The sequence below is a fragment of the Populus alba genome, chromosome 8 (genome assembly GCF_005239225.2).
Source record: "Populus alba chromosome 8, ASM523922v2, whole genome shotgun sequence".
Lineage (NCBI taxonomy): Eukaryota > Viridiplantae > Streptophyta > Magnoliopsida > Malpighiales > Salicaceae > Populus > Populus alba.
The window spans coordinates 10,777,184-10,804,222 of NC_133291.1; the positions used below are offsets into that span (position 1 = coordinate 10,777,184).

The 27,039-nt window shown below is 36.5% G+C and overlaps 5 protein-coding genes across 11 annotated transcripts; 1 reads left to right on the top strand and 4 right to left on the bottom strand.

Moving 5' to 3' along the window:
- Nucleotides 1–1,873: 1,873 nt before the first annotated feature.
- Nucleotides 1,874–3,068, bottom strand: LOC118056142 (uncharacterized). The gene has a single exon (XM_035068265.2). It carries the CDS (start codon nt 2,559–2,561, stop codon nt 2,055–2,057), a length of 507 nt encoding a protein of 168 aa, XP_034924156.1. The 5' UTR covers nt 2,562–3,068; the 3' UTR covers nt 1,874–2,054.
- Nucleotides 3,069–8,150: 5,082 nt separating this feature from the next.
- On the bottom strand, nt 8,151–11,904 carry LOC118056158 (uncharacterized). 4 transcript variants are annotated; one of them, XR_012170593.1, is made up of 7 exons: nt 11,651–11,904; nt 11,411–11,516; nt 11,147–11,191; nt 10,929–11,037; nt 9,969–10,206; nt 8,649–9,435; nt 8,375–8,512 (listed from the first exon to the last, which is right to left on the bottom strand). XR_012170593.1 is itself a non-coding variant. In XM_035068284.2 (6 exons), the coding sequence occupies exons 1-6, from the start codon at nt 11,780–11,782 to the stop codon at nt 8,312–8,314; spliced, it is 747 nt and encodes a 248-aa protein (XP_034924175.1). In that variant the 5' UTR covers nt 11,783–11,904; the 3' UTR covers nt 8,151–8,311. The 4 variants fall into 4 exon arrangements, 3 of the variants coding, with proteins under 3 accessions (XP_034924175.1, XP_073267173.1, XP_073267174.1); XM_035068284.2 differs by lacking the exon at nt 8,649–9,435 and having other exon boundaries at nt 8,151–8,512; nt 11,735–11,904; XM_073411072.1 differs by lacking the exon at nt 8,649–9,435 and having other exon boundaries at nt 8,151–8,512.
- A 515-nt stretch (nt 11,905–12,419) lies between these two features.
- LOC118056178 (pentatricopeptide repeat-containing protein At4g14820) lies at nt 12,420–13,475 on the top strand. Of its 4 annotated transcripts, none has more exons than XM_035068315.2 (3): nt 12,420–12,550; nt 12,683–12,764; nt 12,876–13,475. In XM_035068315.2, exons 1-3 carry the CDS (start codon nt 12,534–12,536, stop codon nt 13,212–13,214), a joined length of 438 nt encoding a protein of 145 aa, XP_034924206.1. In that variant the 5' UTR covers nt 12,420–12,533; the 3' UTR covers nt 13,215–13,475. The 4 variants fall into 4 exon arrangements, 1 of the variants encoding a protein (XP_034924206.1); XR_012170595.1 differs by having other exon boundaries at nt 12,459–12,602; XR_012170596.1 differs by having other exon boundaries at nt 12,459–12,602; nt 12,683–12,756.
- A 110-nt stretch (nt 13,476–13,585) lies between these two features.
- Nucleotides 13,586–15,309, bottom strand: LOC118056150 (uncharacterized). Its single transcript, XM_035068276.2, has 3 exons — nt 14,576–15,309; nt 14,326–14,475; nt 13,586–14,201 (listed from the first exon to the last, which is right to left on the bottom strand). Exons 1-3 carry the CDS (start codon nt 15,212–15,214, stop codon nt 13,911–13,913), a joined length of 1,080 nt encoding a protein of 359 aa, XP_034924167.1. The 5' UTR covers nt 15,215–15,309; the 3' UTR covers nt 13,586–13,910.
- Nucleotides 15,310–22,742: 7,433 nt separating this feature from the next.
- Nucleotides 22,743–23,562, bottom strand: LOC118056185 (uncharacterized). The gene has a single exon (XM_035068332.2). It carries the CDS (start codon nt 23,161–23,163, stop codon nt 22,813–22,815), a length of 351 nt encoding a protein of 116 aa, XP_034924223.1. The 5' UTR covers nt 23,164–23,562; the 3' UTR covers nt 22,743–22,812.
- Nucleotides 23,563–27,039: the final 3,477 nt, after the last annotated feature.

A 27,039-nucleotide genomic window follows, 5' to 3' on the forward strand; every position in this document is an offset into this window, starting at 1 on the left:
AAGGGACTCCAAAGAAAAGTATTATGTATGCATCTCTGGCTTTAAAACAGACAGAAAGGGATGAAGCAGTGCGGCAATAAGTGTCTGATTATGCAAAATTAACTGGCAAATTCTACAAGGATGCCTAATAAATCAAGATTTTGATGTTCCTCGTACATGTGAAGGAATCGATTCATTTCTTTGAGCTTGACACGGCCTAACAGTTGAAGGTCAAGTTGGCTGATTTCATTTTGTGAAAAGAAAACTTGGGCGTCATGATAAATCAATCACTCAATTTAGTCTAACCATATAATTAGGGCTCAACACGAATAAAAAAAAAATATGTCAAAAGAAGACCACGATGAAGTGTAAAGCTATAAAAATGGATTTGATTTGATAGGAAAATCTTCCACCAAGTGCAAAAAAATAAAGACATCCAATAAAAAGAAAAGGAAAAAACAATGAAGACATCCAATAATGTGGAATGCCTTGTCAACCAGGAATATAACGAGAGAGAAAGGTGGTCATTAATCTTTAAAGCTATACAGAGAATAAAAAAAGAAATGTTAGAGAAAAAGATTTGTCACGCAGAAAAAAAGAACAAGTTGAATAAAGGTCTCAAAAGATAATATAATTTACCATTCCTTTACAAAACTTGAAATTCTAGCCGCAGCAGAGATATTAGTGCTAAACTACAAGACAAATGAAGGCGCTAGGTCCAGAGTAGGCGGCTCTACCCGTGGATAAGAAGAACATGTATTCGCAAATCTCAGCCACCCAGAGAGGATCAATAGAAGCAGTTTTTACCATTAATGCATGGAATTATGCTTTTGATTTACAATGACTTCAAACATGCCAAAAATGCAAGCATGTAACACCCATCAGTGCTAGGACTTGTAGACCAATCAAAGAAACATTGCCAAGGAATAACATCAAGCTAATCAACGAAAAATGATATGAGAAATCGGAAAGAATACATATACGGAAGGGGCTACTTCTGACCACAAAGCAAAAGCAGGAAGACATGATAACAAGTAAAAAAATCTTAGAATGAACATGGAGGCCAGCAATTCCAAAGAGATACTCGATTCAATTCTGAGACTAGCATAAAGGAAAGGCACCTTCAATGGAAGTTAAAAAAAAAAAATGAAGCTATGATGCTTAAAAACCAAGTCCAAACACCCAACCAAAGTTCTTAATAATACTAACAACAACAACAATCAAGCCTCAATCCCATATTAGTTGGGGTCGGCGATATGGACGAGTCACGTTCCCCGTGCTCATACAATATTAACACCGAATAAAAATGAAGAACTATCCAATACCTGGACATGCCAAAACATAATAAACTAAATAGAGTCTCAAACTTTCCAAATTCAATGCTGCTGCTAACACACTCATTATGCACACACAAAATACATAAGTAACAGAAAAGGGAGAAACCTTGATTAATTCTTTAATCATCAATAACAAAAGCAAGCACACAAATCCTAGTCCCAAGTCCCAACCACCAAAAATTTTAAATAAAAAGAAGAAGAAGAAGAAGAAGAAGAAACTAGCTTCCAGAAGCTGTTGACATGAGCATGGAGGTCAAGAATACGAACAGAATTACTCAATTCAAATCTTCACGTAACAAAAACCAACAGAAAACATATCACATGCAGTTCTGCTCCTCTTATTCTCTACAGCCACAGAAGAAATGGAAGCACAGAACAAAAAACTTAGTCTACGATGCTCAAAAATCAACCTCTCAACAAAAGTTTTCACTGATAAAACACTAAAATCAAAATGAAAAACTATTTAGTATCGGAGCATGCCAAAACATGATGAACTACCCAGTCTCAAACTTCCATATTCAAAGCTACTGCTACCATAATCGTTATCAACAAACGCAGACCGAAAAAAGGTGAACCTTGATTCATTGATCATCAATAACAAGAGTGAGCATACAAATCCTGTTCCCAATCACCAACCTTACAAGACAAAAAAGAAAAAAAACTAACTCCCACAACATCATTCATTTTTTAAAAAAAAAAACAGCCAGCTTGAGAGCAGTAAATTTTATCATTACCATATCACTGTACAACCACAAGCCTAGCATTATTATTGTTATTTCCCATACCTCCTCTAAACTCCCCGTTGTCATTATTACCATTCCCCTCCCCCTCTCCTTTTGGCACCGTCACAATCAACTCTCCGTCAGCAAGAACCGCACTCGCAAGCTCTGGCCTGGTGGTTTCCGGTAAACGGAATCTCCACATATCCAACTCTAAATCGTCAAGTGAAGATAATTCAAGATACCCATTTGGCCTAATCACAATTTTAATGACTCCAGGGTGGATTTCAACTGTGTGGGCCCTCATATCACCAATGTTATCATCAGTTTCAGCTACAAATCGGAAACAGTCGGGATTTTCTTCGACCGACACATCAGCATCTGACCGGAAGGGGAGTTCCAAGATCCGGCTGAAAATGTGGGGTAGCCTCCTAAGTTTCTTGTTTTGGGACCCACCTGCAGAAGATGTTAATGGGTAGAATTGGATAGTAATGTTTCTTTTCTTGGGTAATGGGTGAACCTTCATGGTTCTTGATTTTTTTTTTTTGGGTGTGTTGTTGGCGGGGGAGATACAAGAAGTGGGTAAAATAAATAGTGAAATGAAAGATGCTACAAAGGATAAAAGAAAGTTAATTTTTATTTTTATTTTCTTGACAGGAATCAAAATCTTGCTGGGGTTGTGCAGGGAAAAGGATAAACAAAAAGTTGATCGGTGTTGTTTGATTTATTTGATGTGAGAGGTGAGGAGAAGGGAGGAGAGAACCAGAGGGAAACCCTAAGGCCTAAAGAGAAATGACAGTAAAGAGATGATTATATATTATTCCCTATTTGCAATATGTGTGCATGTGAGAGATATGAATGGATTCTTTGAGTGCTAAAAAGGGCAAATAATTTTTGTGGAATGGAATTGGATGGGAAATGTTTGGAGGGAATCCATTTTAGGAAAAAAGAAATGAAATCTTCTTTTCCTGTGAAGTCTGTGCAGAGACTGAGTGTGTGGGAAGGGGATTCAATGAACAGATAAAAAAAGAGAGTGACATTTTCTTATTTTCTTATTACCCCTGCCTTTAAGTAAATTACGAGGAACACCGTTCTTTTTTTAAAAAAAAATCAGAAAATTAAAGTTTCCTTCCTTCTTTCTTTTTTTTTTCATTTATATATCCACTGTTTTCTATATAATACAAGATGGGTGCCCGGGATAGCACCCAGATCAGGCCAAACTTTTTTCAACGCTCACAAAAATATATTTAAGTGATAATAATTTAAAATAATTTGGATTAAATTAACTAAAATGCAGTTTAGGATATAAAATAAAATAAAAACTTGAAAAAAATATAAAATTTAAGGTTCAATAACCTAATATCAAATATGAAAAAAAAAATACAACACCAAAGGCCTGAAGAAGAGAACCCGGGTCAGCTTGGGGGTAACTTGACGAACCAACAACCCGTAATATGAGATTGGGATAAAAAAAATTTCAAGAAGATAACCTAATAAAAAAACCAAAGTTTAATTAAAAAAAAATATGTCAAAAAAACCCTAAGCCAATCCAGATTAACTTTACCAGCCCGTTTTTAGAATACCCAAACAGTACAAAAGGTGAAAAAATAACAAAGCTTGAAGGCAAATAATTTAATGCAAAATGATGAAAATGACAAAAAAAAAAAGGTAATAAAAAATAAGAAAAAAAAATCTAAGTTAACTCAATTAATCTGCCACACACAACATGAAATCACGATAAAAAAATATAACTACAAAAGAAAAGCCTAACAAAAAAAGGCTTGGCTTAAATAAAAAACATTGTGAATAGAAATGCAAGTTGACTTGGGTTAGCTTGACCAACCCGCTCTCAAAATAACAAAACAGAAAAAGAAGGGAAAAACGTCAAAGCTTGATGGAAATTAATTTAATGCAAAATGATAAAATTGAAAAATAAAATCATAAAAAAATTGAGGAAAAAAATGAGTCAACCCAAGTTAACTTGATCCTTCTAACATGAGATTAGCATAAAAAAATTTAGACTTCCCAAAAACAGACCTAGCTAAAAACACTTAAATTAAATAAATAAAAAAAAACATCCAATAAAAAAATACAAGCTAACTTAGGTTAATTTGATTAACTTATATTAAAGATAACCTAACAGGAAGAAAAGTGAAAAAATCACAATGCTCAAAAGCCAGTAATTTAATGTCAAAGTATGAAATTGTTAAAAAAAATCATAAAAAAAAACCAAGGAAAAAAAAATGAGGCAACCATGGTTAACTTAACTAATCTTTTATTCGAGATTTGAAATCGTGATAACTTAACAAATAAGAAAGTGCAAAAAACAATGAAACTGAGAACTTAATAACCAAATGTCAAGTGATGAATTTGATATAAAAAAAAAATCATTTTTCAAAAAAGAACTATCATATTTTGTTTTAGTGTCAATTTTAGTCTCTTAAATTGTAACTGTTTTACATCAACATTATTTTATTTTTATTTTACCAAACAGAGACATCCACAACAAAATAATAAAGTGAAATATTCAACAGTAAAACAATTTAAAATCCAAACAATACAAACCGAACATTGTATAAAAAAATGAAATAAGATAATTAGGGTCTAAATTGAAAAAAAAATATTAAGAAATGATAAAAAAATTATTGAAAGATTGAGGACCAAAACTGGATAAAAAAAACAAATAAAATTAAATGTTAAGGGACAAAATTAAAAATAAATAAATAAAAAGAACAAGAATATAGTAATCAAAAGAATGAAGATAAAAAATGAACTAAGAAAGAAATGCAATAAAATTAAAAGGGATAAAATTGCAAAAAAAAATAAAATAATAATAACCAAGAAAAGTACAAAGCAAAGAAATATAACAATTAAAAGTAGAGGACCAAATTGGATAAAAAAAAATTAAATTGAATAAAAAGTCCAGGAATGAAATTGAAAAAAAATATAAACTTAAAAAAAGTATCAAAATCCAAATAAATAGTAATCAAAAGAAGGATGATCAAAATCACAAAATTATTTTTTTAGAAGTTTAGGAGTGTTTTTTCTAGGAAATGATAAAGAAAAAAAAGAATAAAAAAACCTTCACCGCATCTCAACCAAACCTCCTCTTTGAGCATGTGTAACAACGTTGGAAAGTGGACGATGTACTGCTCTTAAAATCACAGCAGAAGCAGAACTTTGGCCACCATATGGTCCCCCATGCGCCACTTGAATGGTGCGAAGGCCATGACATACTGACGCATGAGCAATGTTTTTTAAAATAATATTTAAAAACTTAAAATTACTAAGTGACCCTTAACAACACCTAAAGATAACGAAAAAACCAATAAAAAAAATACCATAATACCCTCACAAATAACCTTTGTTCTTTTGAATTGCAAGGTTAATATGACATTTTTTTTTGTTTTTTTTTTTTTTAAAGATGGGGAAGCCTCTCCAAGCATGCTTATTTTTTTTTAATCTTCCAATGGCATGAGCCTAACACAATTGTTCATTTTTTGAAAAAAATAAAAGAGCCATTCACCCAAAGATTATTATTTTTGCTTTTAAGGGCAAAATAGTTATTATATTCTAACAGAAAAACATATCTGGACTATTCTGTTCCAATCAATTTTGTATTGATGAATATATATCATGAAAAGATAATTATATCCCCAATTGCAGGTTCAATCAGTTTTATGACAATAGCAAAATTATATTTACACTATCCCATCTCATAGTTTGTGTGTTTAGGGTACACAGACTGAGTTAATTTAGGTTTTTTTTTTTTTTGTAATTAATACCAGTAATTAGCAGTGCATAACATTGCTTAGATCTGATCTAATTTCGACTAAAAAAATCTAAATCACATGGTGGGTAGATGGCAATGGGGGGTTTTGTTGGATTCAAAACCTTTGCAAAAGATTAGCTGCTTGCTTAGGAGTGCTTGACTGCTATGTAAATAAACAAAAAAAAGAAAAAGAAAAAAGAAGTGGTCTTTCTACCTAAAACGCGGTAGGATAATTTTTCAGCACAAACCAATTAGGATAATTTGCATCTATCTATTTAGATTAAATCCATTTATTATATATATAAAAATCAGTTGATCAATTAGCGAAAAGAAGATTATCTGTTGCTGTAGCACATCGATTCATATGGCTAGCAATATGTCCAACATATATAAATTATAATATTGTCACTAAATTTAAATAATTAATTTATTCGTGGCTTCTACGTTGTCCCATGACTACTTTATAACGTAAGACATGCAATCTGCTCAATGCTCAATCTCATCGTTCATCTCTATTGTCTTGTAGTGCTGATCACAATTCGGATCAAAGATATCCCTAATTGGGACTTCGATTACATCACACACACACACACCTACATTGCACGGACAAACACATTTAACTAACTTGGACATAAGGTCACTCATCTTTGCCTACATTATTATTAATTAACCAAAAAAACCTGAAGGGAGAGGATTTTTAGTGTAGGCCTCCTCACATAATATTATTCACTGAAATATATATTTTTAAAAATTTTTAAATTTATTTTTTAATATTAATTTATTGAGGATTAAGTTTTATAATTTTTTCAATTTACTTTTTATGAGATTATCTCAAACTCATGATTTAGATTACAAATTTAAGAAGTTAATTCTATTTTTTTTTAATTGAGAATTGAGTTTTATAATTTGTTTTAATTTATCTTATTTTAAGTTTTCCTGATCTCATGATTTGGATTGCGAATTTAATAAATTAACCCAAATTGACTTAAGTATTTTTTGGGTTTTTTATTTTTTTAATTTCACCCTTCAACATTGAGTTTGTTGGAAAATGAGTTTCGTAATTTATTTTGATTTGCTTTACATAGGGTTATCATAATCTCATGTGTTAGGATGCAGATTGACAGATTTACCCGAATCGATCCAATATATTTTTGTCTCAATATTAATTAAAAAAATCTCATTTTAAATATTTATTTTAACTCAAATTATGTTTTTACCGGTTATCTTTCCATATGATTTTTTTTTTCTATTAGAAAAAAATATTATCAACATCAATATATTTTTTTCATGTTATTATTTTTTTTTATTATCCTAACGCAACATAAAACTAGTTCATTACTATAAGTCTATTCGTGGATGGCAACAGGCAAAGGATAATAGATTACGTGTGAATCTTGAACTCATTCTGTGGAGGGGTTCTCTTGTTTAAGATGAAGTTATCGAGACAAGAAAATGAAGGTTCCATGTTCCTTCCTATAAAACCATCGGTAGAGAGTGTTCTTGCGATCACAGAACTCTAAATCTTTTTTTTTTATTTATTTATGTAGGTGTCCGGGCCAGTTTGCGTGCACCACAACTAATCTCATAGCTCACTAAACATCCTGCAAACCTAGTGAACATGTTAGGCACCGCGAGAGTGACAGGCGTGCACAATAAAATTTGAACCTAGAATGCAGAGGAAGGGAACAAGTCTTTTCAACCGCTGGGCCAAGACCTCAAGTTCAACTCTAAATCATTTTTGGTTTGGCTAAAACTTGTCTGTTCGACCAACCACGTGCGGTAGGTCATGGAGATGGCTGTAGTTTCTAGCCACTTAGAACCTGTCCTTCCTTGTATGGAGGCATTTGAGCCAGCGTAGCGTCGCCATATGCTCCCGGAATTATACAGCTAACAACAGCAATGTCTTCTTTCAGGCAGCAAATTATAGTCCTTTCCTTTCACTTGATTGGATTTGAACCTTATGCTTCCTACTCTTCAATTATCTGAGCTGAGGCACAATAGGGCATATCACTAGGTTCTTACATACTGTTTCGCAACATTTCATCATCTCTGTCCCTACCCAGAAACAAGGCATTGATACGTGCATGGGCAAGAGCATGCTTTTGGTCAGCAACCGCAAAAATTAGACATCACCTAAGGCAGATATGTTTCCATCCCATGATTGTAAACATTACCAAAATGATCTCCTTGACAAATTGCTACCATCATCATCTGCCCAATGCATTTTGTGGTTTGATCATTGTAACGCTCCACTATCTGAAATTCACAAATCTGGCAACTGTTCGAACATGATCAGTTCCTGCAATGCTTAATGCCATCATAGCAACATGCCGCAAATAGACATTCATGTTCATCAGAATTGCTTATAGAGTTAATCGAATAATGCTTACAGAAATTATCTGACAATTCCAGTTTAACAGTAGGCTTATGTGACACCTAACAAAGGTTTGGACTTGAAAGGGCATTCTCTCTGGTTCGCTCCAAGTCATTCATTGACCTTAAATCTACAGTGGTTGCAAATGTTCAGAGTCCAAAGACGTTTCTTGATGGCGCATCCGACGCCTATTATGAGATCTTTTCTGGCTACGATTAAGTACTCTGGCAGGTTTGCTTGAGGCACCAGGTTGATGGATTTCCTCCACAGATGCCATGAAACCAAAAATACTTTCTAGAGGGTCTTCCATTACATCTGCACCAGGTTTCATCTAGAACACAAGGATAAGATTAGATGATGTGATAACTAAGAAACCATTACAATATTCTAGCAAGAATTTTAATATTGGACATGCATGCTCAAGTAGAATAGACAAATAGTTATTGAAGCATAACTACATCTCTCACCCCTTTTCTTAGTTTTTCCCTTGTTTTTCCTATACCAAAGTGAAAGACAGGAGAAAAATAAATTCAAAGCGATTGAAAAGGTCAGCAAAGAGCAACTTTATGAGCATGCTCCCCAACACACACAAAAAAAAAGAAAACAAAGAAAGAAAAGAAAAAAACAAAACACAACAAAGCCTAGCCTAGCCTGTAACAGATGCAGTTGCTTGTCCATAAAAAATTTCAGTAGGTGCAGTTGTTGTCCTTCCATCACAAAAGTACCTGAGGAAAACTTTCTTACCTGTGGCAAGCAGCTAATGTATCCCAAGCTTGGTACCAAATCCCTACAAATTCACTTTTAAAGCCTAATATGCTCTAAAATCATACCTCTTCCAGCAGAAAAGCTTACTACAGTAAACAATGGATCAACTACAGAATGTATTGACTCGTTGAAGGAGTAGAAAATCTTGTCCGGTGCTGCTGACAATCCTGTCCAAACTGGGGAGAAGGTTACCTCCTTTTCCATGAGAGTGCATTTGTTAAGTCCCAGTCCAGGCCCAAAGCCCTGGCTGTTTCCTCATGACTCCATATTGAAAACTATGGTTCTGAGATTTTGCATAAATTCCAAGCCTTGCCTGGTGGATGCTTATAAATGCACTTAACCGCATAATTTTCTCCACAACATCTTGGCTCGTCTCATTTTCAAATATGCTGAGATACTGGGATTTTCACTTCTCTTCTCCCCTAAGACTGCCCTCCCTATCCTCACTCTACAGTTTCTGCTAGAGGATGTAGAAGCCAAAAAAACAGCCTAATTTTTGTTTGCCCAAGAAGACCATGCAACTATGAGTTAGTCTACCCATAGCAACAGAAACATAATGAGAAAGAAGCAGCATCTAAATGTTTCATCAGTTATCCAATGGATATGAATTATTCCTCATGATTCAGATTTTCTACCTCTAGATGCTTCTGCCTTCAGTGTTTTGATGGAATAGAAAATAAAGCTCCCTAACAAATTCCAAATAGGCAAGGGTTTGTTAAACCAGTTCATAAAATGAGTAAGATTTGTTTTATATATGATTTTTTCTTTTGAAGGCCTCTTCTTTTTTCCACATTTATCTGCATTGCCTGCTAAATCGAATGTATGAAAAAAATTGCATGTGAGGACCAAAAATCAAAACTATGAAAATCAATTGGTGACACTTCTAGCTGCAATATTAGGGATGTTTATCTGCAATTAAATACACTGTTTTGCATGTTCACTCCTGACTTTATTATGACTCCAAAAGCCAGTAAAGTAGTCATGCCTGTGTTCAAATAGGAATATTTGGTAATTGCACTTACAGGAACTTTCTTGGACTCCACATCAGCCCTTTTGACATCAGAGTCAACGTGGGAAACATTGTGAGAATCACTGTCATGCGTTCTTTGACCATAAGCAGCATCATCAACAAAGAAATTCCGATTTCGAAGCCTTATTATTGGCCTGTCTGAGTTTGAGTCAACAAAAACATTCTCTGAATAGAAATGCTTATTCAAACGATGCATTGACCAAGGATCATCTCGATATTTATTTGCCATTCTGTCATTAGGAATATTATTCATCACTAATCAATAGATAATGATTCCTCAAGCAATGGAGCACAGATGTTGGTGAAATGGAATGTAAGGGAAAAAATGAAAAATGAAAAGGCAAAGAAAGAAATGCTTGAAAGAGAGGAAGATAACTATTAGATACATTAATTATACTAGAAAAGACAGTACTCAGCATTTAATAAGAGGTTCATCAAGGTCCAGAGAACTGCTATTTATGTCACAGATACTTTTCTTAGGATCGTTGGTGAAGATTCAGACAATTAGCTTGGAATGTTAGGAAAAAATAACCACATATACTTTTAAACTAGCTGGCCTAAAGCACCTCAGTAATTGTGTCAGTTCTAGTGGCCATCAAAGCTATAATTTCAGACAAACTAAGGTTAACTGAGTTATTTAACAATGTTGACTTGTCAGTTTTTAGAGAAGTTTGATTTCGTAACACCCAAACAAGCACAAATGATTTCAGCAAATAAGAGGTTTTCCTATTCACTTGATCTATCAATCTCAATCTTCTTGCAGAAAATTCAGGTTACAAATAAGTTCACCGGACACATAAATCAAAATACTCTGCAACTAATAAACAACACAGCTAATTAATTTGGCTTGACAACATGCCAGTTTCTTCAAACAAGAAAACATCAATATATTCGAATACATTGCAGAAAACAAGAAAACTTCACTACAAACATGCAAGGTGAGGAGACCTACATATTTGCCAACTCCTTCTGCAACCGACTTCCATCCATAGCAAGAATATGATCAACACAGGTATCCAAAGACTGGTTAAATCTCCAGAATCCAAATAAAGCAGCAGCACCTGCAAATAGGCAAAACTTACAGATTTTTGTCTATACAAACGAAGGAGTGGTCATGTAAACCCACAATATCAACAAAAAGACACTCGTCCAAGGCCTTAACTGCATTACCTCCTGAAATGTTGGCTTGAGCAAACCGACTTAGCTTCCATGTTGCTGCCAGAATGCTACAAATGATCAAATAAGCAGTAGTAGTAGACTAAGATGATTCTGATGGCAGCGACACATTCAGATCACCAAGTAAAAGAACAACACTAACAGCAGGAGAATGAAAACCAGTAGAAGAAGAGCAGACAAGCACGATGTTCTGTTTTGACCCCGACGATTTACTGATTGGGCTTATCTATATGCATAAAGAAGTATTAAAATACATACCTGCCCAAGCAACAGTGGCGCCGGTAATAACACCGCCCGTAAATTGCCTAACAGCCTTAGACTTGCATGTTTGAAGTATGTTCGCTTCTTCGAGTGTCAATGCCTCCTGTAGGAATTAACCAAAAAAAAAAACCACCATGTGTTCACCCTATAAAAGCTTAACAAAAGGTTCTATTCTCATAAAAAGAAAAGAAAAGGTGGAAGGGGAAGGATTGAGATTTAGGGAGTAGGATCACTTACAAAAATCAAAGAAAGGGAGGAACCCATCTGTATTGGAGAAGATAAAAGGGGGTTAGAAGAGAAAGAGAGGATTTTATAACTTACCTTTTGGGACTTGAGTAGTTGTTCAAGATCAAATAATGCTTCGCCCATTTCCTCTAAAGTTCTTCCTTCGATCTCCTGTTTAATTTAATTGCAAACACACAGAATGTCACCGGCTCACCGCCCCCTGCTTTGCTGTCTGCGCTGCAGGTCTTGAAATTGCTGATGTTCGCTCGCATATAAGCAAGGATTGTATAATCTTCCACATTGGAAGAGATGGTCTGAGAAATTACCGGGCCAAGCCCAAATTACAATGAGCCGATTAGACCAAATATCATTACTTTTTTCCGGCCCAAACGAAATAAATATGAAACGTTCCCGGCTCCCGCTTCTCCCTACGAAGAAAATGTCCACCCACGCCCGCGAAAATACGTGTCCCGCTCAATTCCACCACCCTACACCCAGCTGACAGCCCTCTCCTCCTCCTCCACCAACACCAACTCCACATCCCTCTCCCACCTCAGACAAATGCACTCAGCTCTAACTTCCCTCCTTCCCTCCTCCTCAAACTCCTTCTCTCCTCTTCTTCCCTCGACTACGCCCTCTCCATCTTCACAGACCTCCCCACATGTGACAGTCCTCTCTCCAACAAACTCTTCCGCTATTTATCTCGCATCGCCGAGCCTGAAACCGCTTTTTTAGTATATGAGAAAATAAGGTTGAAGATGGCTTGCTTGGTACTGACAGTTTTAGCTTTCCTTCATTGCTGAAGGCAGCTTCCAGAACTTCTGGGTTGATTGAAGGGAAGGAGATTCATGGGGTTGCGGCTAAATTGTGTTCTGATACAGACCCTTTTGTTCAAATGGGCTTGGTGGGCTTGTATGCACGATTGGTGTTTGATAAAATGTCTTATAGAGTATTATGATTGACAGTTACAGATACTTACACTGAAGCTTAATTCTTTCGGTTGTTGAATTAGATATATTTTTACTGATGTTAGTTTATTAACAGGTACCATCAGAGTGGACTTTATGATGATGTGTTGCATCTTTTTGAAGAGATGAGGAATTCCAATTTGAAGCCAGGTGAAAAGGTTCTGTCAACCACAATATTGGCTTCTGGTCAAGCCCGAAATTTAAGTTGTGAAAAAGCAATAGCTGATTTCATTGTTGGAAATAATATTGTGCTTGATACTTATTAACAGAGTGCGCTGGTTACCATGAATGCAAGCTGTGGCTGTTTGGATATTGCTGAAGAATTATTTACTAGGATCTCATCAAAGAACTTGGTTGTTTTAACAGCCATGGTTTCTGGGTATTCGAGAGTTGAGAGAGTTGAAGATGCTCGCTTTGTTTGTTACCATGTGTATGAAAAAGACTTGGTTTTTAGCAGACTTGGTTATGCTGAGAGTGATAAGCCTCAGGAAGCTCTTAATTTTTTTAGTCAAATGCAAGTTTTGGGAATCAAACCTGATCAAGTTACTATACTGAGTGTAATTTCCGCCAGTGCTCGTCTTGGTATTCTAGATCTCTTAGTGGGCTGACGAGTGAGGGAAAAGGGTCATGCATCCGAATAGTTAAGAATCTCAAGTGTTTGTGAGGACTGCATACCTTTATAAAGGTGGTCTCGAAGGTTTATGGGATGGAGAATATTGTTAGAGACAGGACTCGATTTCACCTTCACACCCTTACAAAGCTGGCGTGTGCTCTTGTAACGAGTCTAATGACTATTGGTGATTTTGTTTTCACCTATCTGTATAGAAATTGTTCCTAATGGAGATAGTTTACAAATTTGGAACTGAACAGTTGAAGATCCTGTGGTGCTTGTTCATACACATTGTTCCTGTGAATACACGAGGAAAAAAACTTACTCAACCGTGGAAAAGAAAAGGTAAAAATCAATTAGACCTTTGTGAAAAAAAGGTAAAATCCAATATCAATTGGAGATTACCCTTTCAGCAAGAAAAATTAGAAACACTGGTCATGTAGTATCAGTTCAGCGTGTACAATTCCAACTTAGAATATTAGAAATTGAAATTCTTGTCATCTTAGAATATCCAAACATCACTACGCACTTAGAAAATGAAATTAAGATTCAAGCAAAAACATGACAAGGAACTTGAAATGAAGGGAAATGGTCCTTGATACCCTTAGGTTTTTGTCTTTCTTCTCACAAGCAATGAGAACTTGAACTGTGCTGGAGGAATTAAGGCACCGCGTCTTCTATCAATATATTCTCTCTAAGTTGGGATGATCTTGACACGGTCTTTTACTGTAAACACACTGTATTGGCGCTCAAAATCAGAGAACAACCAGAATCCTGGATTCATACTTTTCAGAGCTCGTGACATTCTGTATTTGAGGACCCCTGCTACGGATGAAAACAGCTTTGAGTTATCCAACATCAACCTTCTCTCATACTCCAGAATCCATGTATTGGGATCTAATTGGACAACAGAGGCAGCCCAATTCCTGTGAACCCAGGAAGTGTTGGCTTTTCGAATTGAGTAGCCAATCTTCCCGTCAGACCACTTTTAAACATAAAAAAATATATATCATGAATTTGATTGACACAGGTAAACCATCTACTATTGTAGTTGTCATAAACTGCTACTAATTAGAGAAGATACACATGCAACAAGATTTTGGGTTTACCTCTGTAACTCTGCCTGACAACACAGTAAATGATCGTGAAGAAAATTCTGTTTTGAGCAATCCTCCAGTTTGCAAAGGCCAGCCCCATATGCTCACCTCTTCCAATGCTGACTTGTACAAGACGCACCGTGAATTCAAAAGCAGCCCATCCTGCAGTTCATACTTATTCATGATATTATTGCGTTGAAAAATACCTCACGAATCTTTGAGAGAAATTTTTTAATTAATTCAGAGTTTAGGCAAATGAAACCTTGTTGATTTCCCATATTGAATTCATAAAGCTGCAATTTGAAACCTTCCCATCGTCAACAAAATCTTTCAATTCACTCTGCAAAAATCTTAGCCTCCGATTCAAATCTTGTACAACCCAAGATCTCTCACCAATACTTATAATCATATCAGATGAAAACGAAGGCCTTAAAAACCTACAAACCCCCCAAGAAAACCCATTTTCCACACCATAAAGCAAGCTTAATCCCCAAACCAGGCTAAAAAAAACACCCCAGAAACCAAAAGGCCGCGGTTCTTTCTTCTTTTCTTTCTTTTGATTCAGAGTCAATCTTGCTGTTGATTTGAGTGTTGGAGAGTCCATTTTAGGACAAGAACTTGATCTCGGTGTAGAGATAACTGAAGTATCAAAAGAAAGGGGAGTGCATTCTACGTTGGCGCGTGAAGAAGAAAGCTTGGTGAGAGAGGACTTTTGAATGCTGACTGGCATGAGGTCAAGGGTAGCATTGATGCTAGCTAAGCAAATATCACAGTTGCAGTTGGCACCTTTTCTGCAACCAGGGAAGTAACAGCTATCTCTTTCTTCCATGGCAGTGTTGGTAGTGTTGGTAGCGCTTGATTTCATGGAGAACAGTGATGTTATCGTGCTGTATGCTTTCATGGCTGAATTAATTGTTTCTGCTTGTTTGGTCAAGAAGAGAATTTTAAGCGAGGAGGCGATTAGGAGACTGTTTGAAATTTGAAGACAACGGTCATGTAAGGGCGATTTTACGTGCACTCTTAAGCTCTAGAAAATGACTGAAATAGCCCCATTACCTTTTGTTTTCTTCGCAATTTCCTTTCCTTTCCCTTTGTCTAAACTCTAAAGGAATAAAGAAAGCAAAGAAAAAGAAAAGGGTCGTTATTGTTACTATATAAGTTTTTTCTACCTTCAAATTTTTACCCTCCTTCCTCCTCTCTTTCATCGGTTAAAGTTTATCTCCCAATTCTAATCATTTAAGAAGTAGGAGCGGGTTGAAGTTGCATGGAATTCGTGTTTTATAATTTTTTGAAAAATAATTATTTAATTTTTTTTAATATTCTTGTATTGTTTTGATATGTTAGTGTTAAAAATAATTTTTAAAAATAAAAAAAATTATTTTAATATATTTTTAAATAAAAAATAATTTTAAAAACAACTATTAACACACATTTATACACATATTAATATTTTAGGTTATTATTAAATTTCCTTCCTCGTTTTGTGCAGTAAACTACTTTAATTATTACCCTTGCAATGCTTTACCTCGTAGCAGACATCTTCCAATATTTACAAATGATTTAGATCCGTGACTTTCTTGGAAGTGAGATTAACATCACACTTACCACTGTAAAAATAATTATTCGAAGTTAGATTTCATTACTCATATAAGTAAATCTATAACTTGCACTTGAGGTCTTAGCCCAACTGTTGAAGGGACTTGTTCCCTTCCTCTGCATCCTGGGTTCAAACCTCACTGTGCACGCCTGTCACCCTCGCGGTGCCTTACATGTTCACTGGGTTTGCAGGATGTTCAGTGAACCGTGGAATTAGTCGTGGTGCGCGCAAGCTGGCCCGGACATGTTGGGCGGAATCCGGTGACCGGTGATGTACGGATAATTGCTCATCGGAGGGGCAAGCACACTGGGACACAATATTTTACGTGGTTCGGCAAAACCGCCTACATCCACGGGAGAGAGTCCATTTTATTAGAGTAGAGAAAGAATACAATAAATACATGGAGGAGGATCATCCACTCAACTCACATCTCTGCTGCCCTTGCAGCTGCAGGGCTGCTGCCATGGGCAGCAGCCCTTTCTCTTCTCTTTCTCTTCCACTCTATACAATTCTCACGTTCTCCCTCTCACAATTTGGCTCTCTTTGCATGCCTTATTTATAGGCTAATGGTGGCTTCTCTTCAGCTGCACATGGGAGTGGGTGGCTGCCATCTTCTTCAACAAAGGCTGCTGCCACTTGCTTAGTGGTGGTGGCCACTTCAATGGTGGTGGGGTAGTCCCACTAATGGCAATACCTAACAATCACCCCCTTTGCCATTTATGTGGGCAATTTTCCTCTTGCTTCTTCAACACAAACTTGCATCTTGCAGCTCTTCCAAGCTTACCATTCTGAGAGCGTCTGTGGCCAAGTTTACAGGTACTCGCCAAACCTTTCAATCACCAGAGTCACCAAAGCACACCCTTGCTTACACCAAAGGATCACTTCAACCAGATGGTCTCACACATCACATCTGAAGAGTGTTAATGCTTGTCTCTGGGACACAACATTCCCCTTCGAGCGTATCAACCATGCTCGGTCCGGAATGATTCATCAAGCCTCACACCAAGGCTTACAACACCCCCTCAAACGGATATTCCAAGTGCGACAGTCATTATTTGAGTATCTCAATATGATCACAAGCCCACCACTCTTCCAAGAGTCTACTCATCCAGGAGTTGCGCCTGCCCTCTGTTCCACCATAGGAACCACGCCTTACTTCTCCATGAGTCTCTCGCTCTTAGTCGTAAGAGTCCAGGTAGCTCTCCACCTTTAACCATGGGGGCAGCCCATTAAAGGTTGATCCATATCTATCTCCATACTCTGAGTATTACAATGCCATTACCGAGCTCACCACCTTGACAAGAGTCAACTCGTTTCGGGAACCTGCGCATGCCCTCTGCTCCTTCATAGCAGCCGCGTCTTAATGCTCCACAAGTTATCCACTTATTGTCCAAGGCAAATGTCTTCTAGCTCATTGATCTTTAGCATGGGGGCAATATCCATGAAAGTCAATCCTGCATTTGTCTTCATACTCATCATAGCCACTTCATTGGCTATCCATACACTTGTCCACTTATATCTAGCCATCACATTGGCTCTGAGGTGTTCTGAACTTGGGCTCCTATCTTGGCCCTCACACCTTCTCATGAGGTGTCTCCGCTCGTCGTCATGCGGCGGTTTGAATTGGGCTCACATCGTGGCCCACGCCTTCCATCTGAGGTGTCTACGCCCGTTGTCTTGGGCGACCTGATCTTGGGCTCATTTCATAGCCCTTACACCTTCTCTTGGGCGACCTGATCTTGGGCTCATTTTATAGCCCTCACACCTTCTCTCTAAGGTGTCTCCGCCCGCTGTCATGGGGCGGTCTCATCCTCCTTCATTGGGGATGAATCCAGTGGCTTCAAGATTCTCTACCACCATGTGGACTTGGGAGAGATTACTGCCACTGACTACATAGAAAGAGAAAGTTGCGGTATACTCCTCGCAATCCTCCACCTCGATTTCTATGTTTGGAGCTTCTACATCTTTCTGCTTGATAGCTCCACCTACACCACTCTCTTTGGTGTCTACGCCTTTCATCATAGGCGGTCGCCTTTTATCACAGACGTTTGCACCCCCTCAATTAGGTGCCTCTGCAACAGCTCTCTTTCCATCCTTGCATGTATTGGAAAGGTCTTTGCCTGTTGTCTTCATCAAGAGCATAAAAGACTTCCTGTTGTACAAACTTTAACAGTCTCTGCTCTGAGCTTCATCTGGGAACTCTTCTTCTCCTTGCACCTGTTGTCTCATTACAGTACCTCATTGGATCCCTCGGGTACTCCTGCATAATCTCCGTGTGCCCTCGTGCAATTTCTGTTTTCCAGATTTCTCCCTATTCCTTACTTATGTTTGACAGCAGCTCATCCTGTCACAACACCTATCCAAGTCAAAATAGGGTGCCAATCTTCATTCCCTTGCTGTATTTCTCTTCCATTATCAGGGTCTTCATCAATTCTCCCCTCGAGAAATCACAGTTACCGAATCTAACTTCTTTGGAGAAATCACCACTCCATCAGATCCTTGATCATACGGAACCCAACTGTTCCCCTTATGCCGTCATCCTGCTAGTCTTCAATCGTTTCATTACAAACTGCTATATATACGAAAATAGTACCGTATGGATAATCCTTCCACTAAGCAAGTTCCCAGGAAAGATTGGAGGGGTCACAACGGTCCCGCTTAAAACCCAATCTCCTAGACAGAACTTCTTAGGCTATATCTATCCATCGTACTGTCTCTCCGTATATACAACCATTTGCTAGCTTTGTTGCGGCTTTCCTTTACAAGTGATCTGGGATATACAGGTTTAATACATGATTTCTCAACATCTAGCGAGACTACTAGTGTTTAGATTCGTCAAGATTGGTCTTCATCAATTTCCACTCTACACCTCAAATCGTCCACATCTTGGGTGTCCTGAGTGTCCCAATTTTGCCTTCCATCAAAACATTAAATCTCCCCATTTAACAGTTCAGCACATGTAATTGGGTAAACATGTGCACCTTCTTCTTCTTCATCTTCATCGACCACCATCATGACCCTCAGATGCCTCCTGATCCGGCAATCTCTCTTCAATAATTCATCACTGCCATTTTCGGTCTCGAATCTCAACGATCGGATCGTACCATTGCATCCGGAATGATCAAATTAGCTGGAAACATGTCTTGAATCGTCCAAATCGCACATCAGACGGCTAAGATTTGATCAAAACAATTCTGGCCTGATCAACGGCTCAGATTCAATATCAGATCCGGTTGCACGTAGGATTAGCTACACTGGATCCTATCCCTCGGCTTGCGGCTCGGCTCAGTTCCAATTCGGCTCGGCTCAACTCGGCTCGGCGTGGCTCGGCTCGCGGCTGATGACATGGCATGTGGGTCCCCCCTATGCTGACATGGATGTTGACTAGTCAACTGTGTTTTGCTGACTGTGTATGATGATGTCATCCTTGCATCATGCTGATGTCATGATACCGTCACTGTTCATGCATATTGTTCATAATGACACTGTTCATGTCTACTGTTCATATGGGTCGGGTTAGCTGGTCTTCGGGTCGGGTCAACTCATCCGGGTGAAGAAGACGCGTGGCATGCGTGGGGCGCGTCTGCGCGCGTGGGCAGACGCCTTGCTGGAGAGTGATGGAGAGTGCGGCCATGTCCGACGTCCGATTTTGACGCCGTTTTCACCAGTGGCTTCGTCTCGGCCTCCTCTACACAGTGGGATGGTCAAAACACCATTTGGACAACTTTCATTTTTGAGCAAAGATCAAACACCACTTTAAACCATATGCTCTGATACCAATTGTTGGGCGGAATCCGGTGACCGGTGATGTACGGATAATTGCTCATCGGAGGGGCAAGCACACTGGGACACAATATTTTACGTGGTTCGGCAAAACCGCCTACATCCACGGGAGAGAGTCCATTTTATTAGAGTAGAGAAAGAATACAATAAATACATGGAGAATGATCATCCACTCAACTCACATCTCTGCTGCCCTTGCAGCTGCAGGGCTGCTGCCATGGGCAGCAGCCCTTTCTCTTCTCTTTCTCTTCCACTCTATACAATTCTCACGTTCTCCCTCTCACAATTTGGCTCTCTTTGCATGCCTTATTTATAGGCTAATGGTGGCTTCTCTTCAGCTGCACATGGGAGTGGGTGGCTGCCATCTTCTTCAACAAAGGCTGCTGCCACTTGCTTAGTGGTGGTGGCCACTTCAATGGTGGTGGGGTAGTCCCACTAATAGCAATACCTAACAGGACACCCACGTAAATAAAAAAAAAAATCTATAACTTACATATAAAAATATAAATTTAACCGAGGCATTTAATTCAACTAATTATCTTTGTCTCACGTCACACTTTTTAATATAAAAATGATTCGAGATTAAATTTCATCAATACAAAGTCATAATTTTATATCAAATTACGAACTCTATCAAAATATTTAATATTCAACTAAAATATTTTTACTGCATATTCAATCCAGTTTTGGTCTAAACACACTAACATCATATGACCTATAGAGTTATCTTAAGAAATCAATTAAGAAATATTCTCCAAAGTTTAATAAATCCATTAATTATCCTTAAAAAAGAAAAGGAAACGGAAACACACGCTGGTTAATTCTTCTTCTGTGTGAATTATTAGTTCGACGAATAATTCCCAATTTAAATTGATGAACAAATAAACCAGAACCCTGCCGGTTTCTCTTGCAGTTCGATCTTGATCACGTTAATTCCAACAATCTCTCTGGAAAAAAAAACGAGGTGCGTATAAGTTATCTGCATCTGCTTAATTTATGCTAGTAGTTATGAAGACCGCATAGGGTTTGATCAGAGGTCAACCTTTCTTCGGACGCCAGAACACGCCCTCAGTATTCGATCGACACTGCATCCTTTTCCATTTCTTCTCCTGTCCTAGAATCTAACAAAGATATATGTATTGACGAGACAATGTGCATTTGTCTGCAATGTAAACAGGAACAAAAACAATGTCAAATGTTCTTATTCCCTGGGGAATCAGGCATCTATCGACCTCACGTCTGATAATTTAATGGTGCTCCTTGCGGAATTCGGCACTGCCAGCTCGTATAAGTTCGGGAATCCAATTCGAGATGTCAAGCCATTACAAAACCAAAATGCATGGTGCGGTGCGGTGCGGGTTAATGCAAAGCAGACACCTGTTATAGATTGAACGCACTGCCAGTTTCAATCGACCGAGATGTTTGACTTATTCTTAGACTGGAATCATGATTACCTAATCACATGGAAAATGATTGATTTAGTGATTAATATTGGTCTTAACCTCCACTCGAGGATGCTGCTTGCTTAGGCTGTACTATTTTATATACTAAAATATGGTTTAGTATTGCGATTGTTTTTGCTTTTTGCCCTTTAAAAAATTTGTTTGGTTAATTAAATTGTATAGTCGTGCCTCCAACTCTGATTTTATTGAAAATAAAATAATAATTTTTTTCAAGTAAAAATTTATTACACAACCATTTTAATTAAACATATATTTTTAATACTATAATCACAAGAAACTGCTATAATATCAAAATACATAAATTTTATTCTTTAAAAGTCACCCGTTCGAGTCCCACAAGTATTAAAGCCACTAGAGATTTTCATAGTCGTTAACTTCAGGACTCATGAGATTAATTAAATATATATAAGCAGACAATTTTAATTAAATACATATTTTTATAACTACAATCACAAGAAACTGCTATAAAATCAAACACACAAGTAAACTGATAATTCGTGAGATGATCATGGATGGTTGGAGTCGAAGATTTCCGGGGCACACACCTTTATTGGACATGTGAAACATTGATGTTACATACAATGCATGAGTGTCTGTTTGACTATGTGGGGACCTACTACTTTAACCCCCTCGCTCATTTCCCTCGCCTTGCCCTGGGGGTGGCATCGGATAAAGAAAGCTGTCTTAATCACGAGCTAGTTACGTTTAATTAACCAAAATATATATTAAACCCCAATTTTGGAGCAAATTAGATGGCGCATTAGCAAATCCGATGATCATAATTTAATCCATCAATCCGGAGCAGTGAACATGTCGGAAATTTTTTATAGAATTACTTTGTCAATCGCCAGTTATTGTGGAAGAAATTATACCCTAGCTTAAATAATTGGAGCCCATATATAATATAAGCATGATGTCCAACTAGTACTTTTTTAGTCTTAAGTATTGTGAATAATTATAATTAGCGTGCCACCATTTCTTTTAACCTCCTCGTAAACATGCATTGGGAAGTTGACTCGTACATCTGTATTAAAAAAATATAAGATTTCTTCATGGTTGGTTTTCAGGAGCCAGGCGGGGAAAAAATACCCGTGGCATCAAGAAACCAAAGGGCTATTTGTTTGTACCATTTCAGTTACTGTTATTTATTTATTTGAGTTCCTATGAGTCGACCGCTCAACATAAAATAACGACGGTATGATCACTAAATGAATTTAAAATGTTAAATCTCTGCGTTTCACTAAGCAACAGTTTTTTTTTATTAGCGTTAATTTAAAGGATGAACGGAAGAAATCTCAAGCTTTTCAGGCATGACTACCTGCCTGGCAATGGTTAATTAGTTTCTTGGATGGCTTGGGGGGTGAGGGGTGATAATGATATAAGCCAAAGGAAAGAAAACCTCTCAACTCAGTTCTTAGAACTAGTGTTGACTCAGAGTTGAGAAAGGTAAAAAAGGACTTCTTTCATACCGCTTGATGATCAATTACTATGAACTTCGGGTTTTCCCTTCAAAATTTCTGCCTCCTTACCCCTTAGCGAAGAAAAAGTGATGAAAAGCATGCCAAAGATCAAGCGAACAGTAAAACTAAGAAGAAGCCTCGAGAGACTAGCTATCAATATTATTTATGCGAGGAAGAGTCCTCTCCTTAATTTTATTTATTTTTTGTTCAATTGGTACAGTTTTGTGGTTGCCGACCTTGAATACTTCTTGGAAGAAGATTTTGATGAAGACAAGTCTCCTGACCGTCTTCTCAGCATCTGCCTCATACCATCAGCAACTCTAACTGCTGGATTCGAATTGAATTTACCACAAAATGACATGTGAGCTCTCACAGCTTCTTCCATTCCAGATTGCGTTTTACCCCTGCTAACTTCATCTCTAACAGCTTCTGAGCACAATCCACATAGCCACTTGCCATCAAATTTGGCCTTCACTTCACTAATATATTCTTGGGTGCAATCCTCTTTCAGTTCACAACACTCACACTGGACCGATTCAATCTCCATATCCCTTTCTTTTTCCCTGCTTGAAGAGGTTTATGAATGAGAAACAGAACTCGTTTCAAGTAAAGTGATGGCGGCAAAAGTACGGTATATAATTACAGGTGCTTTGATATGACTGAAATGATAAAACAGAAGTGGGTTTCTTTTCTTGATTTCTTAGTGATTGACGGGCTTCTTTGGCACAAGATCTAAGTGTGTTGTTCGGTGTTATGTGAGAGCTTTTATGGTTGGTTTGGAAGAGAGAGGGCTTAGAGCAGGGAAAGCTGCCATAATTTCCTCCATGTTATAAGGGACATGGAGCAGTGACAATTGAGACAAGGTGGTCGGAGGGGCCTCAAGACTTGCCCTTCCTAGAGTTTAAGTCTTCAATAAAACCGTTCTTTTTAGCCCTTTGTCATTTTGTTCGTAGTTATAAGTTCTGACACTTGTAGTAGTTTTTCTTTATTTGATTGACAGTTACATTCGGTTGGTGTTTTGAACAGGGCTTGTCTTGGCTAGTGGCTTTACATGACTTGTCTGTCTCTGGCTCGGAACTTTTTAGGCTAGGCCCTAGCTTGCCCTCTGGGCTTAGCGTTGTTATTTCTCTCTGTTGTCGGTACACAGCGGCTTGTTTCTTTCCTTATCCCCGTTTGGGATCGTGTTTAATGAATATTAGTTAATATTTAATTATTTTTTTATATTTTTAAATTATATAATTCTTAATAAAAACAAATACTTTATAAATCAATGATACCTACTCAGCATTTGATTCAATGAATACGCTTTGATTGTATCAAAACTTACTATAAAGTCAACATCACTATCACACTTTATTGACTGACTGGCCCTGGGGTGGTTCAACAGCCAATGATGGATCCAATGGATATGAATTTGCCATGGTTATCTGTTAAAAAAAAAAAAAGGATTGTTGATAATGTGTGTTCGTATGTGCTCCGAGAGAATTGTAAAAGCACTCGCAAATATACAGTACTGTTTACTTTCTAGTTTCTCGTTATAAAAGTATTTTTTATTATCTTGTAATATTATTATTTAAACATAAGGATAGTAGATAAACAAGAAGAAGAAGAAGGTGTCACGTTATCCTGGAAGAAGAAGAAGAAGAAGAAGGTGTCACGTTAATTGATTATGAACCATGAAATGATTTTTACTTGATACATTGTAATGATTTCTTATTAGCTTGTAAACTTGGTGATGAGACATAGACTTTAAGCTTAGCAGCAAAATGCATCAGCTAGCACCCTCAACAAAATCCAGGACCGGTTGTGCATCTCTCCTCGATGTATTAGTCATGCGTCCCTCCTCGAATGTCATAAACCGTGGCTATCTAAAAGCATTTGGTATGCTTTGATGGATGAATAATACATCCCATTTCAATGAACAACTGATAATGATGTCTCAGAATCTTATATACTTGAGAATTTGACGATTGAATTATAGGTTAATTAAATGTTCATTTAAAAAACTTTTATTTAAAAAAAAAAACATTTCTTGATAAGTATCTTTGAATACTTTTAAAAAAAAATCTTCTTTAAGAGATTTAAGAACCCTCAGATAATAACATCAGTAAACTTATATAAAAAATAATAATAAATATACTAGAGAATATTAAATTATAAGAAAAATGTTGTTTTATGCTCAATATGAATGTGTTTTTTAATATAAAATCTTGAAGTTTATATTTAAATAGTTTAAGGAGTATTTAATTATAATTAATTAACCTTATCTTTTTCTTGAGTAGGAGGGTTTGAGAGTCATTTTACCCTATAACATTAATGAGGGGCAAAAATCTATTGCACATGTATTAATAAAAGGAGATATCCTTTACACATCCATCAACGAGTGATAATATTGTTTACATATGCATTAACAAGAGAAATTATCTATTCCACATGCATTAATAAAAGAAAAAAAATGATTGGAATTTAAAAAGAAGTTAGAACCTAATGGACCAGTCACATCTTTTGGAGCTGGACTTGGGTGGTGTTGGGCACTCACCTATTACCTAAGTTTGGATGTGCAACTCGAACCAACAAGATACTGAATATTGAACTAATATTATAGACTTGTTCTAAAAGTAAATATTTTTCTATCAAATATTTAATAATATTGATATAAATCTTGCTCCACCAACAACATACAAGTATGAAATTTTTTTCATTAACTAATAATATATGTTGTTAATGTCGCCATATGTCCAGTGACATCATTTAAACTGACTATATGACCACTTTTCACAAATTAAGTGCAAGATTCATATCTTGAAGACATCTTTACGATAGTTTCATTTAGAAAAGATATTATTAATCTTTAATAGATCCAAAACTACTTATATTATGCAAAAATGATTATTTTACACCTTTTTCGCAACAAACTCATGTGAATTCAAGGTAATATAAAAGGGTTTTAAGTCCTAAGATAAGGTCTCTACTCTCTCTAGACTTTTTTCACTTTTTTTTTCTTTTTTAAATTTTGCTCTTAAAACACATACAAAACAATCTTATGAAGTTCTTTCTTTCATTATCCGTGCTAACTTAAGTGTAGGTACTCTATCATTTCAAGAGACTTTTTAATTTTTTTTTTTTTACAAGAGTCTCAATTTCTCTGTAATTATAGTTTGTTTTATCATAAAATAAGCATATTTTCAGTGGATTTTTTTCTCGACCTGGTCAATAATATACTTAAATTAATAATTATAGAAATTATAATGTATTTTGCTTGATATGTTAATTAACTTACATTAGCTATAGTGAATCTTTTGTGAATATATTCATGCTGTTGCCAAGAAAATGGGTTGGGAAATTTCTTTATAGTGAGAACGGGTTATGAGAAGTTAAAGCGGTAAAGTGCTGTGAAGTCTAAATTTTGTGTGCAAAAGTTATAACAATGATTTCGATTTGCTGTGCATGAGTCGATCGATCAAATACTATTAATATAATGGACATAAATGCTGGAAAAGAGAAATTATGTGGTTATGGACAGTTGAATGTGACCAAACAGGGGAGCTGACGATCTGTGTACGTATGGATATCGATCTCTATCTTGTCTTGCAATAATTTTAACTTTTTGGCACGACTATTAATTCAAACTTGTTTTCAACGTGGAAGGTAGGTTCATGTGATTATAGTCAAAGTTTCACACACACGCATATATATATTTTTACATATGTATTTGTTAATCATGTCTTATAAAATGAAAATTGTCTCCTTTATATATATAAAAAATTATATTTCTTTAATATCCTGAAAGAACTCATTTTACTTAAGTCCCTATTAACTTTAAGCGGTTTACGCATTACACACATGTGTTTGTGTGTGAGCTTAAAATTTATTGCAATTTTAGCCAACATCAAATCATTCCATGCAAATTATTGCATAATTCATTGAACATTTTGCGGTCTTGTTCACATCCATAATTCATGAGTGCTAAAAAATAAAATAAATAATATTCTAGGACCTAACCTAACCATTTAAATTATTGAGTTGAGATAGTTTTTTAACATGATATCAGAGCTTTGATGATCAAATGGTTACGAGTTTAAATCTTATCACCCTTATTTATTTAATAAAAATTAAGCACAAAGTAATATGGTCATATACAAATTTCAAATTTAAATGGTTTTTCACTTAAAGGGGTGTGCTAAATAATAAAATAAATAATATCTTGAGACCTAACCTAACAACTTGAGCTAATGGATTGAGATGATTCTTTTACATCATTTCATCCAAACACACACTTTATGCTAATTCCTCCCATTTGATACCAAGCAATTTTGTTCTGAAAACAAAAATACAAGCAATTTAGGATTTCTAAGAATGTTATAATAATTGTTTTTTAAAATATTTTTAGCTTGAAAATATATATAAATAATATATTTTTATT

Excerpts from the sequence above, each read along its gene's own strand:
- LOC118056142 (XM_035068265.2), bottom strand. The coding sequence starts at position 2,561 with ATGAAGGTTCACCCATTACCCAAGAAAAGAAACATTACTATCCAATTC.
- LOC118056158 (XM_073411072.1), bottom strand. The coding sequence starts at position 11,782 with ATGGGCGAAGCATTATTTGATCTTGAACAACTACTCAAGTCCCAAAAG. Across the intron at positions 11,038-11,146 it reads TCAAGCCAACATTTCAGGAG|GTGCTGCTGCTTTATTTGGA; the intron begins GTAATGCAGTTA and ends GCCTATTTGCAG. Across the intron at positions 8,513-9,968 it reads TGGAGTCCAAGAAAGTTCCT|ATGAAACCTGGTGCAGATGT; the intron begins GTAAGTGCAATT and ends CTTGTGTTCTAG.
- LOC118056178 (XM_035068315.2), top strand. Across the intron at positions 12,765-12,875 it reads ATTTGAAGCCAGGTGAAAAG|AGTGCGCTGGTTACCATGAA; the intron begins GTTCTGTCAACC and ends ACTTATTAACAG.
- LOC118056150 (XM_035068276.2), bottom strand. The coding sequence starts at position 15,214 with ATGAAAGCATACAGCACGATAACATCACTGTTCTCCATGAAATCAAGC. Across the intron at positions 14,476-14,575 it reads CAATATGGGAAATCAACAAG|GATGGGCTGCTTTTGAATTC; the intron begins GTTTCATTTGCC and ends TATGAACTGCAG. Across the intron at positions 14,202-14,325 it reads TGTCAGGCAGAGTTACAGAG|TGGTCTGACGGGAAGATTGG; the intron begins GTAAACCCAAAA and ends TATGTTTAAAAG.
- LOC118056185 (XM_035068332.2), bottom strand. The coding sequence starts at position 23,163 with ATGGAGATTGAATCGGTCCAGTGTGAGTGTTGTGAACTGAAAGAGGAT.